This window comes from Anabas testudineus, chromosome 5, assembly GCF_900324465.2.
Source record: "Anabas testudineus chromosome 5, fAnaTes1.2, whole genome shotgun sequence".
In the NCBI taxonomy this organism is placed as follows: Eukaryota; Metazoa; Chordata; class Actinopteri; order Anabantiformes; family Anabantidae; genus Anabas; species Anabas testudineus.
Window position 1 is genome coordinate 21,332,788 of NC_046614.1, and position 20,387 is coordinate 21,353,174.

General features: G+C 39.7%; 1 protein-coding gene across 1 annotated transcript; it reads right to left on the reverse strand.

Annotated features, from left to right (window-relative positions):
- Positions 1 to 4,710: 4,710 nt before the first annotated feature.
- On the reverse strand, positions 4,711 to 18,176 carry lrrc38b (leucine rich repeat containing 38b). The gene is made up of 2 exons (XM_026346964.1): positions 17,549 to 18,176; positions 4,711 to 6,585 (listed from the first exon to the last, which is right to left on the reverse strand). Exons 1-2 carry the CDS (start codon positions 18,174 to 18,176, stop codon positions 6,338 to 6,340), a joined length of 876 nt encoding a protein of 291 aa, XP_026202749.1. The 3' UTR covers positions 4,711 to 6,337.
- Positions 18,177 to 20,387: the final 2,211 nt, after the last annotated feature.

Below are 20,387 nucleotides of genomic sequence, written 5' to 3' on the forward strand. Positions count from 1 at the left end.
CAGGTGATGAAGAGGACTTGAGGGAAAGGGGCTAAAAATAGTAGCAACAAGAATTATTACTAGCAGCTCTGTCTTTTTTCATTCTGCCACTGGGGTGTACCAAAGGCAGATGTTTTCATGTTATAAATGCATCAGTAGTGGATTTAATGCTGCTGGATGTTGAAGGGGGCATTCGTGTATATGCAAATACAGTTCTCTGAGCCTGTAAAACAGTTAAATGTTTCTGGTGCCCTGGAAGAAGCTTTCTGAATTGCGAAAAACAAACAAAAAAAAAAAAACCACCCAGATAATATCATCAGGGGATTAAAGGATGTCTTGCCCTCTGCCTTTTTGATTTTAACCAAACAATTTTAATCTGCCCCTTCTGAGGCCCCCAATTAGCACAATATTGAATATCCTGAGTGCCCCATGAATCTTGGAAAACAATTTATTTCTAATGCACTGAAAGACAGAAACTAATTAGACTTGGTTAGAATTTTACACAGGGCAGGTCACTTCACATAACAGCATAAAAAGAGTTAAAAAGGTAAGTTTAAATATGTGAGGAAGAACAGGAACAGCCCAACCTAGTCTTTTAATCCCATTTGTCTCACTAACACTTTCACGGACCCTTCAGTGAACTCGGAGACCATTCTGCTTGTCAGTTACAAAGACACAGAGAAGCATCAGGTGTGGTTCCTCTTGAACTTTGCAACCCGACCCCTCTGTTGCCCAGAGGCTCCCCTCAAACCATAATCCCACTGTAAGCCACCAGGCCATTATTCATTCAAAGCTTCCTCTCATAGGGTTAGCTTACTTTCCTCTGTGTCCGGCTCGCTTCCTGTCTTTGTAGGTCAGGAACAGACAGTAATGAGAGACAGCTGGTAAACAAATAAATAAATAAATGCTTGTTCTCCGATGCACAATTCACCTATTTCAGTTAGATCATTATTTATTACCTGATGGTCATGACTCAGTAGAAAATACCTTTATAGTACATTTACTTGAATCCATTTTTTTACTGTTTTCTTACCTAGTTGACATTAAATCTTGTGCCATTAGTAACTACTGGTATAAAAGCAGCAGCCCCATTGAGTGGCATCACACAGACGTGATAAATGATATGGATGTGGTGATCCATATCCCTATCTGACCTATCATAATGTCTTTTGCAGACAAACAGGGAGAATAGTTGTGAAAGTCACAGATTCTTTTTTTTTTTTTTTTTTTTGCTTCTTAAATGCCAGGTCCGGTTAGTTGATGCAAGCGTGGAAAGAGAGGCGAAGCAGCCACACTGAGGGCCATGCTTCCCAGCATCCCTCCCTCTCCATGTTACCGCCTCAGCGTCCAAGAGCTCGGGCCTCTGGCTGTGTAGCCATGACAACCAAATGAGGTAAATGGTTGCAGGAGAATCCTCATCACGACCACCACCCTCACCGGCCTCTTTGCAGTGGTGCACAAACATAGCATGTGTGGGTCTCATATTGTATTCACCAGATAGTAATTCCAGTTTGGAATCACAAATAGCTTCATAAATGATTCTTTGCTCATTGTGGTGTGCACCCTGCCTCTGCTTTCTTTCCAGTCAGCATCACATACCCCGAGGGAGAGAGTTGTTTTGATCTAGATTTTTTCCGAAAAGCATGCTATCATGGTAGACCACCTCTCATAGTCTTACAATAGGACCTAAAGACATGCTGAGAAAATGTGGAGAAATGAATCATCAGCACGAGGGATGAAAGAAGAAACAAACCTCTCTCCACCACAGAGGTAACTCCTCCATGCAGCGCCTTATACAAGCAAAAGAAATTGACACTGCCAAAAAGACACATTGACACAAAAAGGGCACAGTCTCTTGCTGAGACGGGACTGCAGTGCACGTCAGCTCATTTTTGTCTTACTCGGTTATCTTTCCCTCATATTGTGCAGACTGTCCAATTGCTCACAGCTCTGAATGAAAGAGACCGTCCACTAACAGCCTGGATACTTGTTATGCAAGCGGATGGTATTTGATTTTTTCCCCCTAAGTCTAATTTCTCTAACACATTTTCCAAAAATAGTGCCAGCATTTGCATACCTGCAGTGTGATTACAGTGCTGTGTGAAATAACACATTGTGCAGTGTTTGCAGATGAGCCTCTCTCATTTGTTGCTGTGACAAGACAAAATCTGCCAACTGTAGGAAATGAGGGGAAGAGATTCACACTTATTAACACTTTGCAGTCGACATCACTTTGCTAAGAATCACATTGCCACTGTCAACACATTCTCTGCATACAAGGCAGTGGTTCATATAAGGAAAATGATCAGATTTGAACATGATTATTTGCTCTGTGTAGCTCAGTCAGCGTTGCAGGTGTTTATACAATGAGATATAAATTATGAATAAATGCAGACCAGAGGACAGAAAATAAGGATTTTTATTTTATTTTTATTAACAATAATATACAGCTACACATACGATCTAGTTGACAGTGTCTGTTTGACATTTGGAAATGCATTGAGCTGCATCAACATCACACTCCCCTCTGTCACTTAATTTAGATTTGAGCCATTCTGACATTTATCTGACAAAACAAAACATGGATTTTGGTATTTTCAGCAATGTCCAGACTAACTGTTGGAAAGCAGCCATCCGTGTTTTTGCTTTCCTGGATGTGCACTGCCAGAAAATGACTTTGGGGACAAACAGAGTAAATAAACGCTTCATTCTGAAAGGTTTAATAGAAAAATAGACATGAATCTGAACTTTAACCTGTGGGTAACTCAGTAGTGCATGCTCTAATGTGCTGATATTTGTCACTTAATAAAATGAGCAAGAGAAAGGAAATTGTCATGCTAACATATGCTTCAAGCTAACAGTTAAGGTAAAATAATAATTTGTTAATATACAGTAACTACACAGTAGTTGGAAATGATAATGATATGTATAAAAACTCCCTCTGACTCTCTGTCTCAGGGTTGCCATCAGTTAAGACAGACGTTTCTCATCAATTCAAGATGAAAACTATTAATTATTTAATCCAGTCTTGTGGTATTAAGCAGCCAATTTGTTTCTAAACACAACAACCTGCTTTCAATTTGGGAACTTGCTTTCTGGGCTCACACAAAATCAAATTGGGGTCGTATTTTTTGCAGAGCGTTAGGTCCCTAAATGTCCCCTCCATCTGCTAATTCTCAGTGTACGTCACCATTTGTGACCAGACCAGTCATTTCAACTATCCTCACAGCTACATGATGTGTGTATAAGCATATTTGCATCTTTTATTCCTAAACTGTCACAATTAACTGGAATGGTGTAATTGAAATTCAGACTATTCCCCTTCAGGGCTGAACTAACATCTGTGACTTCCAACATCTAACTGATGTTAGAATTCCCTCTTCACTAAACCCCATCTCCTGTAGTTAATGTTGCTTTGCCTGTCAAGCTTTTCATTCTCGCACTGCACATATCCAGATTACAGCAGTAATAATGCTAAACGAAAGGTTTAAATCACATATTCCAGGCCTTCATATTATCTCTCACTGTTAACATCCTCCTCAGACTGTACCTTTTTTGTCATTTGAAGACAATAACAATGGAAGTTTCTGTATTTTTAGTTCATACTAAATAGTTTCTCTTCATAACAATAAGGACAATGATAGGCATGATAATGGCTGGGGTTGAATTCAGTTCCTACCTGCAGATCAGTCACTGAGGTAGTTTTGCAGTTTCAAAACTTTTAAAACATTAGAGTTTAAACTATTTAAACTAAATTCACTTCATTTGCATTTTCAAGGCAGTAGGGAACCTAAAGACTAACAACCTAAAATCACATTTAAATTTTCAAATATAATGCCTGATTTGTACAAATGAAAGGAATTTGGGGATAAAGTAACAGTATGTAATGTACAGTCGGTCCGTTTGCCTGCAGCTACTGGAGCGTCAGCATCACTCAATCAGCATCCTGGTTCCCAAACAGTGAATTTGTTATATCATAACCTGTAACCTCACATAGAAAGTAGTAAGCTAAAGAACTGTCCTTTGCCTTTGGGAGTAACTGTGTGTAGTATGCTATGTTTACTTCAGAGATGAAGAAAAGGTTTAATCTATACTTCACACGTGTCTGGAAATTGGCCATTATAAATCAATATTAATAATCTCCAATGTGGATGTATCTTCAAATAGTTTGAATCATGGCAAACACACAACATCTATACTCTGCAGATCTTACACTGTATAAAGGATGTGGCACAGTCAGCTCAAGACAACACACATTAATGACAACATACTGTGACAACGCAGGCTAGTACTAACATATATCATGTGACACATCCTTTAGAAGACTGTGATAGGATCGCATTAGTTTCCTGTTTAATCTTTGTGCTTTTACTGATGCTGATACTCCTGGAAAATCAAAATAAATAAGGCCACATTTTTCATTTGTCATTTAAGGTTATTACTTGTTCTAAAGGGACGTAGGTATTTGGATTTTTTATCTGTGTTAACCACACAGAAACAATGGCTCTGTTTGCTCATGGCTTTTATTCTATGTTCTGCGTGTTTGCATTTAGAGGCTGGACATTCTTTCTGCTTCATATCTCAGATTCACTGAATTATTCATGCCTTACAGGAACGTGAGAAGCAATGCGACATACCTTAGCATTGGGGAAAAAACTAATCCAAATTCAAATTAGGGAGAATCTGAATTTAAATACAGAGAAAATAAATAACAGACAAATCCCACAAAGATTCAGGCCACTACTTTACTTTGATTGTATTATTCTGTTGATCTTGTGTTTTCAGATGCTAGTACAGTGAGAATTTTAATATGAGACTTCTCCAGGTCAAATCAGCAGCTTTACTACAAGATATTGGAAGATCTATAGTGAAAGAACAATAAACTGGCTGTAAGTAAATTACAGTGGCAAGAAAAAGTATGTGAACCTTTTCTTGCCACTGTAGCTATTCTAGATAATGCAAACACAACAAAGTCAATTTATTCCATAGCAAACTAACCTCCTGCTCACCACCCTCTGAGGGTAAATAGCTCTTTGTTCTGCGGCAACCTCTCTGTTAAAATCAAGGTTAAAGACTGCCATGTGTGAAGCCAAGGAAGGAAGAAGCCTGGATCAGTCATAGATAGAGGAGAGGAGAATGTAAAGCTCTGGAGACCATAACTGTTGGACTAAGTACAATATGCTTGTACAGATTGTGATTTGGCTAAAGTGCTGCTTTCTACAACACATCATCCACAACAGAATCCTCATATGCTATCTCTCCCCACCTGAACCTACAGTAATCTTTGGCAAATGAAGACAAAACCGGTATATATGTTGTGATTAGGGGCTTTCCAAAATTAGTTTCACTGTTTAAAGTGCATTATTTGACACAATAGTTCTACATACTGCATATTCTAGTTCAATTCCATATTTGCCATAGTGTTCAACAATATATTGTAAATTTTATATTCATGTCTTTCTACACATTTAGCAAATCTAAGTTACATACAGCATATTCTCATCATTTAAGTTTGTTTGACTGTACATTGTTTTATTTTGTACATAGATTTGTGATTACATCATTAATATACTGCTAAAAGAATGTGTAGGCTCAGCTCAACATGCCTACGGTACATCTCCTATCTAACATCTCGTTGTTGTCTGAATCCGTCCTGTTTGAATGATACTTTTGCCTCTGTTTAATGGTGCAGAAGGAACAACAGTATTTGCCTTCCAAGGTGCTTGTGAACCTGTTTGTGAACGTTAGTGAGTTAGACTGTCCAAAAAAAGACATAAATGGCCGGATATGCCAGCATATCATAATGTAGGCAGTTACAATATCTTCTGAGGTCAATAGACTGTATGACATCCTGTTTTAATGGGGTCATTTAAAAGATTGCGTTAACTCTGATGTCATGTTACATGATTTCAGACTCCACAGCTTGTTATTCATATGATCAGATGTTATTTATCACATTGGCTTGTCTAAAACTCTGCAGCAACATTCTTTCATATTAAAGGTGTTAGCCGTACTGTATTTATGTAGACCTGTAACACTGAGCCCAGAGGCAGCACGCCTAAAACACAACTACCCAGACTTGTGCCCAAAGAATCAAACTCTACTGAACTCTCACTGACTAATTTGTACTGAGAATTTGGCTAATTCACTGGGAATGTCCTTTTCACCATATTCCAGATGTCCATGTGCAAAGACAACTGAAACTGTACCACATCAAGAGCCTGCCATTAAACAGTCCTGCATTTTCACTAGGGAGGAAGCAGCATGAAAACTTGTCACATGTAGCACATACTGTCTGCGGTGTCCTCTCATTCTTTGAAGTATCAGGACCATGCGGGTCTTTGAAAGTCAGTCTTTGTCACTCCTCACTCTCCTCCTCATCCCCCTTAGTGCCTTTACTCCAGCGCTGGAAGCAATGAACAGTTGAAGCCAGGAAGAAGCTTGTCATGATGGCCACCACAGACACTGAGATGCCAGAGAAAATGATGATGAGCAGGTCTGTTAGAGTCAGGGTGGCCTGGCACTCACGGAAGCTGTCCTTTGAGAGCTGGGTCAGGGAGACGCGTCTGCCGTCCATGGGGAGGGAGCATTCCATGCCTTCTACTCCTGCACAGAAACAGGAAATACGATTAGTTTTACTAGACATGCTGAATCTACAACGCAGTGAATCATGGACTTTTTTACAAATTTCCAATGGAAGTCGTTGATAAATGACATTAAACAGAAGAACAGACAGCACAGCTGCAGTGGTTTATTGTTTCTGCAGAAAAACAACTTAGCATGTGATTCGATTTTGAAGGCCCAAAACTAGATGAAGGGAGCCCAGTAAAATAATAGAGACAATAAAACACTTCTTCATTTATGTGTTGTGGAGCATGCATTTGTCTAGTCTGTGTGCCTCCAGTAGTTAGTTGATCCCCCTTTAAAATCACTTGGATTAAACATTTCCAGTAATTGTTTATCAGCTCTGTCCATTGGTTTTCCAGGATTTTAGCATCTTCCTTGTCTTCTTTCCATGAACTGTCAACTGCTTCTGCAATAAACACTTTTATTATGCAATTTGAAAACGCTGCATTTTATTCTTTTGGGGTTATTGCCTTATTGCATGATCCACTTTCTGCTGAGCTTCAGGCTGGATACCTTTTCATTTTCCTTGACTTCTTCTTGGTGCAAAACTAAGAATTCATAACTCTGTCAATGGCAGCAAACCGTCCTAGTCTAAAGGCAGCAAAGCAGGCCCACATTTTAATGATGATTTGATAATAATCCAACAACAAAGGTTTTTATGTTCAAATGCCATGTTTGGTAGTAAACAGCACTCAAGCTGAAAACATCTGTGTCATTCTCCAACAGCCTTATTTACATGGCATTGGACAAAGTGTAGATGGGCAGTAATGATCTTTTTGAGACATATTTGGCTTCCTCCTGGCAAATCTGTCATGCACACCATTGTTGTTCAGTGTTCTCCTGATTGTGGACACTAATATTGGTCCCTGCAAAAGAGCCCTTTAGTTTCCTGTTTGCCAAACATGTATCATGGTTAGTTAGTCAGTCTCCCCAGGTGAGGAAAACATTGGTGTTGGATTTTCTCTATTTGTACACTAACTGCCTGATAGTCCAGTAAGTAAATAAATAAATGCATTTGAATCTATCTTATTTGTAACATCTGTGTTCCCTGTAGCTTTCTTTATTACTCAAATGAAAATCAGGGTCGTATCTATGCAGCAACAGTAAAAACTGTAAAGGGTTCATAAACATTCAAGCACCACTGTCTTTATAATCCAGAGCAATTTTTACACAAACATATTCTGTCCCTTCACAGTTTTCTGACGTTGGATTAGAGGGGGCTGTGTCTGACTATTTCTGTAACTTTCCAAAACCGGCAATCTAACATTCACACCCACTTCTCGACATGATTGGGCAGCTGTGCGCTGGTGAGAAAGTACACTGTGTTTAATCTTCCCTTCCTAGCTCTGTTTTTTCATTTGTTACACAACTGTTTGTGGCACATTATACGTGTAAAACAGGGATTAATACTAGACAATATCACCTCCTGCCTTTCTATGACGGCCAGATTTTCACTCTGCCTTCGAGCGTGGTCATCCAAACCACACTATTGATTTATAACACGGTCAGACAACACATTGTACACACCACTTCTTTTCCAGTATAACCCATCCCCCAGATCCGAAGCTCACACCATCTACAATTGCTCAGAGGTAATAAATTATCAGAGGAAGATGTTGTAAAAGATCTGAATTTTATGGTAATGCAGTTTTTCCACAGAGTAGGAGCTGATTTAATAACCGTAGGGTCAATCAGAAGTCTTTGCTTATAAGTTGAGGCTGCACTGTGTATACAAAACACCCACCCACAGCATGACCGTGGGTTCAATGTGGGAATGTCGAAATATTAAGAAACTGTGAAGGAGGGTATATAGTCTACCGTTCACTATATACCTATCATCTACTGCACAGTATTCATGTGTTCTGCTATAGAGACTTTCTCTGAGCCTTTCTCTGTGCCGCTGATAACATGCAGGTTTTTGTGCGTGGCTTGGAGAAAGGAATAAAGTGCAATTTAAAAAATCATAAATCCATTCAGTTGTCAGCTACACCAGAGATTTAGAGAAGGCAAAGCTCTAAAAGATACACTTCTGTATTAGATATGACTGCTGGGTACATGTCGGAAACGTACAGCTGTATCAGTAAAGAGCATCATCAGAGACAGGGGCACCTTGACCAAACTCATCTCAAGATGAGAGATTAATAAATCAGTGAGTGCTTCTCTCAGTGTCTCTGTCACTTTCAAAGATTATTGTTCAGACATCATTTAAATGGAAAATGACATTGACAGTGGCTTATTAGATTTCCCAGTAAAAGTCTTCCAGTGAGTTTCCTTTTTCCGCTCCCAATCACAAATGAGATTAACACTAGATCCTAAGGGTCTGTTTTTACATGTACAAAAACATTACATTGGTGTGTTGTAGAAAAAAAATGCACACATTGATGTGACTGTTAGCTTACAGTATAGTTGGGTAAGGATGAAGCCTTGCTATGTGGGCGGCTGTTTTCTACCGATACTGCACATGCAAATGCACACACTTGGCAGTACATCAGTTCTAGGTGTCTGCTCAACAGTCAGCACAAATGTGCAGCACACTTTACTATAACAAAAATGAATTGCTTTATTTATTACAATTAGAATCAGCTTCATTCATCAAACTACCTTAATATTAGATGTAAACATATAAAGCAAAAACAACAGCTTCCAAAGTGTTAAGTGACAATGGAAATAGAAATAATGGAAATTAGTGATAGCATGGAATTGGTTTCCATGCTCTTCCAAATGACTCTCTACAGTATTAATTAGGTTGGTAACTGAGCTTGATAAAACTTAGTGACACTAATCCCTTATTACAAGATAGAGAATCTCACATTTCTTTAACCATCACTTCGTAAAGCACATAATATGTTATGCTCAATTACTGGACAGGCAAAAACCTTTAACCCTATAATTATAATTATATTTAAATCAATTTTTTGGTTTGATTTGTTGACTTAACACACACACAATGGATTTGTCACATCGTCTGCACTCCTTCTTAAAATAAGACACGTACCTATGTGGTCAAAAGCTTTTACTAGAAACTGGTTAGTTTCAGTGGAGTTGAATGGGGTGTTTAGATCCCACAAACACAACCCATTTCAATTAGTCATAAATATATTTAAAAACCTCTAAGTCTTAACGCTGAAGGCCACCACAGCTTCTATCACAGCAGGTAGACAGACCATAACTAGCTGAAGACAACCAGAGCATCTAAGTACATACTGGACAAATTCCACATAAAAAAATGTGGTCTTGGATCAGGATCAGATCAAGTTAGAAGCAAATCCAGCATCAATAAAAGAGCTTCAAAGTGATTACGAGCCAATACCAACAATCCTGGTGGAGCCAAAGAAGAACACACTGGCTCCTGGAGAGATTAATTCCAAGATATGTTTACCTTATGTCAGGGGAAAGAAAGACCAGAACAACTTCATAGCCTACAGCATGTGAGAACACGGCTCAGACATGTTGACCTGCTGGTCTTGAACGTACATTCAGAGATGGCATATTTCCCTCTGTGACAATTCTGTGTTAAAAACGTTGTTGAGCTTTTTATGTATTAAAAATCCCATATTTCTAAGAACTAGATTACGTAACTAACCATATGGCTCACACTTGAAAGCGTTGATTCTGGTTCCAAGTTCCAGTTTGACTCAGCAGGGTTTGTAAATGAGAGTTTTTAAAATATATTATTCCCAACTTCTCTCACTGCAACTGTATATAGTTCTTCATAATAATACACTGCAGTGGAATTAATAATAGTTTATTATAATGGTAGTTGTATATGGTAGCTACATATGGTAGCCCTGATTTGTACAAGATAAACTGGCCGACTGTTTAACGATGAACTACCAGAATGCTCATAATAAACTTGCTGTAATTCAATGTTTAGCAGTTTCACATTAAATGACATTGCCTAACTAAACACCTAACTAAAGACAAAGAGTTTGAATACAAGTAAAAATCCATTGTATGTCTGCACCATGAATATAAATTAATCATATTTATATTCATGGTGCACTTATTATATGGCTAAGTAACCCATTACCTCAGAGCCTTAGTCTTTGGCTTTGAGACAGTTCTGTCTGGACTTGTCCGTCCTAGATGCTTGATTAATACCTCACACTGAAATTCTCCTCGTGAATAGAGGGACCCTGCAGGAGTTACAGCATTATCACATTTAAGAGTGATCAAAGTAGAGTTAGTGAAAAAGTCAGTGGTGCACAAAAGACAATGTCCTTTGTTTTGTTTTTGTACTACATCATTTTTGTGAGCCCATTTTAAATTAGTGTAGAAAAATGTGCATGTCAGACAAGAACAAATGCTGCTTTACCTTTTGTGTTTATAACGTACACCGCCTGGCCAAAAAAAAAAAAAAAAAAGAAAGAAAGAGTCCCACACTCTTTTTATTCCTTGGACCGACCTTTGTTTTGATTACTGCAGACATTCGTCATGACATCGTTCTGAACACTTATGCAATGTCACCACACTGCTGTGGTGACCAATCCATGTGTGATAATGACGTCTCATGCTCCCTGAACCACTTTTTCACAATTTGAGCCCAATGAATCCTGGCATTGTCGTCTTGGAATATGGTCGCGCCATCAGGGAAGAAAAAAATCTGTTGATGGAGAAACCTGGTCGCTCAGTATATTCAGGCAGTCAGCTGGCATCACCATCACGGCAGCAATTAACTAGTGGAAGACTTTAACTTATTTGCTTCTGTGAAGTCCAGATGGTGACTTGTTTTTTGTCAGGCAGTGTGTATTCTGATATGTTTTGTCATGAATTTTAATACAAATATACAGTTTGTGTGTACAACACAATAGATTTGCAAAGACAGATAGTGAAGCTACATTGTTTCTGTCAGGAACTAAATTACACAATCGAGCACACAGACTTATTACACTGCCGACAAAAGGGGGAATTACTGAACAGCTGTGGTATTTGGCCAAAAGTGGAATCTTCTGGAACAAACACCATAATGATAGTTTCTCAGTATTATGTGCCTGTCTGTGACAAAATGTGCACAGCTTGCACTAAGAGGATGTCCAGATTTATAGTGGCTGTGGCCTCAGATTAGAGATGTAGAAAATTGAGTCTGACGTAAGTGCATCCATTTTTACAGATATTCGTTGACTGAAAGCTGCTTCGTGTCAAAAAATGTTTTTGAAACATTATCAAACATACTATGGCTCACGAATCAATTGAAACAGCTTTGACAACACTTGGGATCATGTGAGTAAGTGTGAAAATGAGTATTAAAATGTACCATTCACCCATTAACAATCCACAATACAACACCATCTAATCATCTCATTTAGGCTTTGAACACTATCTGGACGTCGAGTCATGGCAACTGGACGTCCTTCATGTTGTATGTAGGCTTAATTTCAATTCATCAGTTGTGACTAGAAGGCTAGCAACAAAGGTAACTCCTGCTGTATCATGAAAAAATGCATGAATAATCCTGATCTAAGAAAAGAAGATGCCTCCTTTGATTTGTCTCCATTACAACCATTCTACTAGAAATACTTTATTGCAATCTAGCTAACCAATCAGTGCACACGCTGATGACACGTTAGTCATGTAACTAGTTCTTCTTTCATGAATTCATTTTTTCTTTGATTTTGCACATTGGTGTAACCTTTGTAACTGTAACTATAAATGAAAAACATTTTTTTAACACAACACCACACTAATAATAATGCTAATGGTGGTGGTTTACACCACCAGGTATGTCAGGCCACACAGCTATGTTACATTCCTGGCACGGACAGCTGATGGATTACATTTAGGATTACAGCCAGCCAAGGGGATAGGCTATCTGCTGTCTCAGTCGTGATTGATCTATCTAGCTGTCACAGACTGATATCTGAGGCTTGTTTCTCCTCCTTCCCTCAACACCACACTGACTGTCCAGATTGATCTCTGCGCCAATAGCAAGGGCAAAAATCAGCACAATCTCACTTCTGCAGATTCCTGCAGGAGGTGGCATTCACGCTAAAGTCTTCATCTGCTCCCAAACCACTGGTGTCTAGACCTCCTCAACAAACCACTTGCGATAATGTCTCACAAAATAGTCCTCACACTACTTTGTTAAATGAGATGCCACTGGTCCAATGCTCAGTAGGTGCAAAAACGACCGAGCAGAATTATTCCATAACAGTCACAGAACGAATCATTAAAAAAAAAATGGCCAGAGATTCATGTTCACAGAGGAAAAGGGTAGAAGTCGGAAGGGAACGGAGTGGAGAAAGTGTGAAATGAATGCACAAAATGACAAGCATTTGTGTGACAGTGTGGCGAGAGTGACTCATGCAGCAGGGGATTCCTTTTGCGTGGAGACTCATCACTGTACCATGGGCAACGTGTCTCACCACAAAAGCACAAACGCACACAGATATTTGTTTATCTTCAAACATAAAGGAGGCTACAGTAAAAAATGGAACACTACTCGATGCTTTTCATGGTTTTTCACAGCAATAATAAGCCGTTTGTCTAGTGTCTCAGTTCATTCTAATGAAACAGATACCGGTTTTAACAGTTTAGGTTTCACACTCAGCAACACACAAAAGGAACAAAGGAAAGTATCTATCATGCATGGTGCTGCACACTGTCAGTGAAAGAAAGCTTTTGGCTTTTCACCTTTTATTTCTGACACCGGCAGATTATCCCTTTCTGCTTCTGTACATGCAGCAGTTGATGCTATCACACTGTAATTCAGTCCACCTTTTTACACGCTGCTCTCCCCTGTCAGCACCCACTCTCTCACATTCCAACTTTAAATAAACATTAAATTAGGCCAAGATAAAAGAAGCCATCAGTCCGTGTTAATGGAATAGATATTTTTTTCATCACATACCCATGGGTAGTCAGGCTAGCAAGTAATGTCATATGGTGTGCTATGTAGTGCTGGGTCAATGGCATTATATTTTCAGTGCCGCTTGTGCAGTGTGGTAACAGGGAGCAACTTGATAGGCTGTGAAGGAAAATTCAGACTCTGACCCTGTCACATGAACTGCGACTTTGTAGTGAAACTGTTCAGGTCATGACTAGTGTTGATAGCAATGCCACGATGGGCCTCAGCCCTAATATCACATGGGAGTCGGCCTGCCCTGCCCCGTGGGCAGCTCTGGCTCCAATTACCCTGGCCAATGTGCCATAGAACTGTGTCATTCTAAATTATACATGGCCTTTGTTCATCCTTAACCCAAGAGCACTGGAGACAGCAGTGGATCATGTTTACACTCATCCCCCCATTAAAACATTTATGAACTTGATTAGTGGCTAAAATACTGAAATAGTAGCAAAAAAACAAAATGCAGAATGAGTCAAATAGTCGTGTACTACGCTTTGCAGCTCAAAGTAAAACTGTATTCCTGAGAAGATACTGTACCAATCTCAAAGTCCAATTTGGCTACGAAAAATCATAGCCTGTGCTGCACTTGTGGTCTCCCAAAAAGTCCAGATTTTTTTAACATCTTCCACCTACTCAATATGCTAACCTGCAGTAATCAAAGTTATGCAAACAGAGAAGTGCGCTGCTTTGTGAACTCGAATCACAGGGGAAATCAAAATGTGAAAAATGGAATGGGAATTGGCTTTACAGCATGGGCTCTGCAGCTGCTACATTATGCAGGCTACCACAGAGGAAAGCAAGGAACTCTCAGGGAAACCTCTAACATGAACATGTGCAGTTTTGTTAGGACTTATTGCACATTTCTAAATTACAATAAAACTGTTTAATGCTAAAAAAAAAAAAAAAAGAAGATGGCTTGGTACTGATATGTATTGAAGTTGATCAGTAAATGCAATTTGGCCTTGGCCTTATTCATGCTACTCTATTGGCACACCTGATATATCTTCTTAATAATGGTTTAAAAGTAGAACCAAAGACAGGAAAGAGCACACATACCTTATGTTGCACTTAATATATAAGCTATTAATAAGCTCATTCAACTCTAAAATGCACTAAACACTCGTTTGAAAGCTCTTTTACTTTGTTTTCAGAGCTGTTCCTGGACGTTTTTGGAAGCTCACCCACTTAGTTGAGTATACTGAGTATACTTTCATTATGTCAGTTTCACTGACAGGATTTGTTTGGGAATCAGTGTGTAACATAGGAGGAACTCTTGGTTTAAAGAGAGGCTCCACAAAATTTAAACAACTATTTGGCTCTGTAACTGATTTGTTGTATGGTGAAACACACAGGAGGATGCAGCACCCACGCGTATGGAGAGAGCACACTCATGTACAGTTTAAAGAATAATTTCTGTCTCTGTAATTGATTTTCTCTGTGATGAATGAGATATTAAGTTGAAACACCCACACTGATGATGGTTGTTAGAGCTGATACATATTGAAAGGCTTATCAAGTCAAACCCATTCACTAATGAGTGTCCATCTGTTATTGTGTACCAGCCTCCATTACAGTATTCCAGAGAATAGGTCATCGCATTTTTCTATGATCGAGAGCTAAGTCATTACATTAATTAGGTCTGGCAGTACGATGTCTGCATATGTGAAATGGCCATGTTTGTAATTCCATCTCACTATAAGCCCGCCTGTTACTCTCTGTCTGTTCAACAGTCGATTTATTAACTACAAACACTGTGTGGGACACTATAACTGAGTTATATATTTATTACACAAAGTAAACAGTCACTCTTGGCAATGCGACTATGAAGGATCAAATGTTTAGCTCCATGTGTCACTATCAGTCTCTTCTAGTTTTATGAGTCACATTTAATTTTAAAGTCTTGCAGTAAAAAAAACTAAGCAGCTCTTTCTTTAAAGACTTGTGGGAGATATTTGTTATTTGTTCTCTCTAAAAAAAAATATATATATATAGGTATGATATTTGTTCAAATGGTATATCATCCTATCCTCCAGTATGAGCAGCATTACAAAATACACCCCAGACACCAGAAAATGTGACAGTATAACAAAAGAACTAATAAAGGCAGCTTTAAATATTCCTTGCAAATACGCATTCAGTTGTTTAAGGCATGTTTTGCCTAAGACAACTAGACTCTGGGGTCAACGGGGAAATAAAGCAAATACTCACTAACAGGGCTGAGATATGCATTACTAACTCTGTTTTAGAGCCTCTATACACTGGAGCCAGTTGGCAGCCAGGCCGGCAGCTTGGCCAGGTCTTTTGTTTTGTTCTTTGTTGTTGATGTCTGGCTGACCAGCACTGCTAATGCAATTCATTATGCCCTGCAGTTGACAACACTTAGAACCTGTGATTAATGCATTTGCAGTTTCATACCAGGGGGAATAAGCTAGGTTGCCAATTTATCAACTTTGCTTCCTCCTCAGCTCAAACCCGTGGGTTTTGGGGACAAACTGATCAAAAAAAGCAGAAGTGCCATAAGTAGCGTGGAACACAGTGGCCTAAATGTTTATAAGGAGTTTGCTTTAGTGAGTTGTCAGCACTTCACAGTAGCCGGTCAATATTTAGTAGAACTGAAGTTTTTGCCAGTCAGGTCATAACTGGGATATATGATATTTAATTAAAACTCTTACATGTCCTCATATCCAAGTGGATGTCATGATAGTTGCTTTCAATCATATCTCATGTGGTCAGTTGGTTACCAGCTTTGTCTGAATTTTGATCATATGCCATTTATTAAATTAGAGGATTTGGCACATTGCTTTGAATAAAAACATGTTTGTACAAATGTTTCACACCCTAAAAAAACAAGAGGAGTGACAGAGAGTAAAGTAAAGAGAGTAAGTTTAACCACTCCTTATCTCTAAGCCTTCATACACCTTGTTACTACAATTCTCAGATTAAACCCAATTCTTATAATACATATAATCTATCCTTTGATCTAAATATGATAACAGCATGAGCTGATGCTAGTTGTGTGTGGCTGAACTGTCAGATCGGTTTATTTTTGACTCCTCGGATCCCACGTGCTGACTTGCATTTATGAGATAACGGCTGTCTGTGTCCTTTGAAAGGACGTAAGTTGTTATACACACACTGACCTTCAGTTAAACATTTATGGTTCCCTCTGAAAAGTAACACAACTGTTTGATTTGTCGAGGAATAAATGGCTTTTGACAGATATTTTATACATTATCTATTTTAAAGATGATGGAGACAGATATTTGAACAATAGCAACGCTTTGTGTTGAGTCCAGGACATATCTTACAAACCCTATCAGAAGGCAGCAGCTTTGGCAGCTGAGGCCAATCTACTTCAAGTAAGCTGATCGTACCCATAGTATAATACTTCTAAAAGGGACACGGTGATCCCCTTTGTCTTGTGTTGTTGCTCTGTTATGTATGCACACACTGAGATTGCCTTGCACGCTGTTTCGGTGCACAATCCAAAACTTCAGCTCTGTTATCTAACTCAACCCTCTAGTCCAAATCACAGTGGTAGACAGAGTGTATACTGTTGGCCTTAAAATTCACATGGACAGAGAGTAATACAGCAAAAATAAGAAAAAAGGGTTGATTTGTGTAAGAAAGACGTCTTGGAGACTGTTGCTGTATTGTAGTTTCCATCAAATGGCAAGTATTACATAAAAATATTCTATAAATATACACTGCAAATGTATCGATCCGACTACCACGCTGGAGAAGTCGATGCTTGGTTTACATGCATGCTGAAATGTGCAAACAGAAAAACTGCCACGTTGCATTTTGTCTCACTTACCATTTTAACAAACATATAAACAAAGCATCCTTGTAGTTTTCGCTTTCATGCAAGTGCTATTGTATCATATTACACACTCTGTCTCACTCATGATAAGCTATGTGGGTGGAGGAAGAAAAAGACAAAATTAGAGCAAGGGAGAGGGAGGGGGTCCCTCTCCTACAGGGAAAAATAAATAGACCAGAGAAGTGTTATGACAATACTGGTGTATGTTGAGCTCACATAAGCTTATTTGGGTCAAACATATGGAAAACAAATGTTTCTTAGATGTTGCTACTTACCATTTGGAAGCTTGTGACTGTTCTCCATTAGCCACGCAAACAGGTTGGCAAAATTGCAGTTGCACACCCAGGGGTTGCCCTCTAGCCTCACCACCCGCAGGGAGGGCAACTGACTCAGTGCTCCCACCTTTAGGGTAGAAAGGGCATTACGCTCCAGTTCCAGTTCTCTCAAAGAGGTGAGGCCCAGGAAAGCATCCTCGCTCACAATGCTCAGATATGGGTTGTTGCCCAGACGTAGCTTGATCAGGCTACGGGACTCCCCAAATGTTCCCTTAGGGATTTCAGTCAGATTGTTACTGCCCAGGTCCAGGAACACCAGCCTGGATGAGGTGCTTAGCGTCCCTGGTTCTATATGGGAGAGGGTATTGTTCCGGAGGTCCAGGTAGACCAAGTCACTGTACAGAACCAGGAAGTCTGAGGGAATGCGGGGTATCCAGTTGTCAGCCAGCAATAGCCTGCGCACATCCAAGGGGATCTCATCGGGTAGACGGGTCAGCCCACGGCCGCTGCAGTCCACAGTGTGAGGATCTGGGCACAGGCAGGTTGCTGGGCAGTTTTCCCCCAAGGTCCATAAGAAAGAGGACAGCAAGATGAGGATAGATTGGAGCCAGCAGACACATGGCAACATGGTCAAGGGGGTGAAATAAATTAGGGGGAATGAGGCTCGGGGTATGGGCGAATAGGAGAGGGTGGAGGTAGAGAACAACAGGGTGAGGGTTAGAGGGCAGGAGATCAGGACAAGGGAGGGGAAGGGGAAAGTGAAAGGGGGTGGATGGGGATCAATCCTTGTGAAGGAACATCCTGCAGTTGTACAGATGAAATCTGGAGGGGCTCAGGAACTGTGAGGCAGGCGAGCAGAGGAGAAAACTGTTTTCCAGGAGATCATGTAGCAGACTGCCTGCTTTGAAGGAGCAAAGGCAGTGAGATAGTAAGCAGTAGGGAGCAGGAGAGCAAGAAAGACGGAGCTTAACACAGAGGGGAGGGCAGCTTAAGAGAGGTAAATAGACACGAGCGAGCTGGGAGTGATGAGAATCCGGGGGCACAGACAAGGGAGAGGGGGGTAGAGGAGGGGGCTCTGTCCGCCACGCTACCCCACTGTTGATCTGGCAGCAGTGACAGACAAAGACAATAAGGTCTCTGACACAAAAGGATATATGAAACTGTGATTCAAGCATGACAAGCAGAGAGTAACATCGTTGCATCCCTCCATTAGTCCCAGGTGCAGAAAAGGCTGGCTGACTGAAACGAGAGAGAGAGAAGCGCACGGAACATCGCTCAAGTGTGGTAAGGTTGTCCCCTCTTATTATGCCCTGTCTATTTCCTAATGCCCTGCAACATGCTGTGAAAACACAGCACAGCTCACTGTTACGCTGTCCGGCACCGTATCAAGGCAGTGTGTCTGTGGAGAGAGAATCCAAACGTCCAGGCGGGAGCCTCGTGGATGTAGATCGCAGCGCTGAGCTGCACACAGCCATGCCAATTCAATGTCTGCCTCTGAATCTACCACAGTTTATCTCATGCCCTCTCCCCTCTCCTTATTTCTAGGGAGGCGTGCCTGAACCATGCTGTCAACATGTGATGTCACTTCCTATAGTGTGAAGAAATTTTGATCCGCTGTATCTGAAAAAATACAAAATGTAGAACACATTTCTTTTGTAAGCTGTAATTTTATTTTTAATTGACATATTTTAGCCATGTTTTAAAACAAGATCTAAAATACTGAAGCCATGTTAAGCAATGTAACATTTTCCTTGTTTTTTTTCCTTATTATTTTCTACTTATCTTATTTTCATGATGTCCAAACCTAGACTGACCATTTTTGAGAATATTTTATTAAAACATGCAGCGTGTCCTTTTGGAGAATCTTCATTCATAGTGTCCATAAATGAAATCTGTGACCTTTCATAATATAGAGCATCAGCCTTCAGGCCTTATATATTTACATACTTTTTATTGTTCCCGGAGTCCTGGCATTAGCACACTAGGTTTTGGTGTAAGGTACAAATGATAATAGTATAGCGAATCAATTGTTCAAATTAATTTTCATTTACATGTACACATTTTATTGACCTTAAAATATTAGATCCTAAAACAGAGGTGCCATGAGTATCTAACCATAGTTGAGAGAGGACAATTAATTCAGAATGCGTTTCTACATTGCCCAAATGGGATTTGCTCCAACAGGTAAATGCAATTAGATCAAGGTTGCTGCAGGAGGATGGCGAATTAAAGACGAGGCTAGCGTGAAATTTCTAAGAAAGTAGTGTTGTCATGGATAGTAATTGAGTATTTCTAAGAAGACAACATGACCATACATTAATGAGTTTACACACTTATTCACAAGTGTATTTAGATGGGGCTGCATATACAGTGGCAAGAAAAAGTATGTGCACCATTTGGAATTTCACGGATTTCTGCATTAATTTGTCATAAAATGTGATCTGATCTTCATCTAAGTCAAGAATATTAACAAATATGATGTCCCTAAAATAATAACACAAACACATTCTGATCCTTCATGTCTTTATTGAGAACTGTAAAAAAAACTGTAAAAACCCTATAGTGCTAGTAGAAAAAGTAAGTTTACCCTTTTTGAATACCTGACGTATTAGTATATCTGGAGTCCAAATTAGTTTGGACTTGCGAACTAGAGCTACTTTGACAAAAAACACTCAAACATTTTGAGTTTGCTCTGCACAAGAAGAATACGCTTATGTGAGTCATGCCTTGCCAGAAGGAGCTTTTGGAGACTTTCAAGAAATTCACCAGTCTAAGCAAACAAGTTACAAATGGAGACACTTTGGGACTGTGGCTACTCTGCCAAGAAGTGGGCGACGAG

Excerpts from the sequence above, each read along its gene's own strand:
- lrrc38b (XM_026346964.1), bottom strand. The coding sequence starts at position 18,176 with ATGTTGCCATGTGTCTGCTGGCTCCAATCTATCCTCATCTTGCTGTCC. Across the intron at positions 6,586-17,548 it reads CAGTCACAAGCTTCCAAATG|GAGTAGAAGGCATGGAATGC; the intron begins GTAAGTAGCAAC and ends GTTTCTGTGCAG.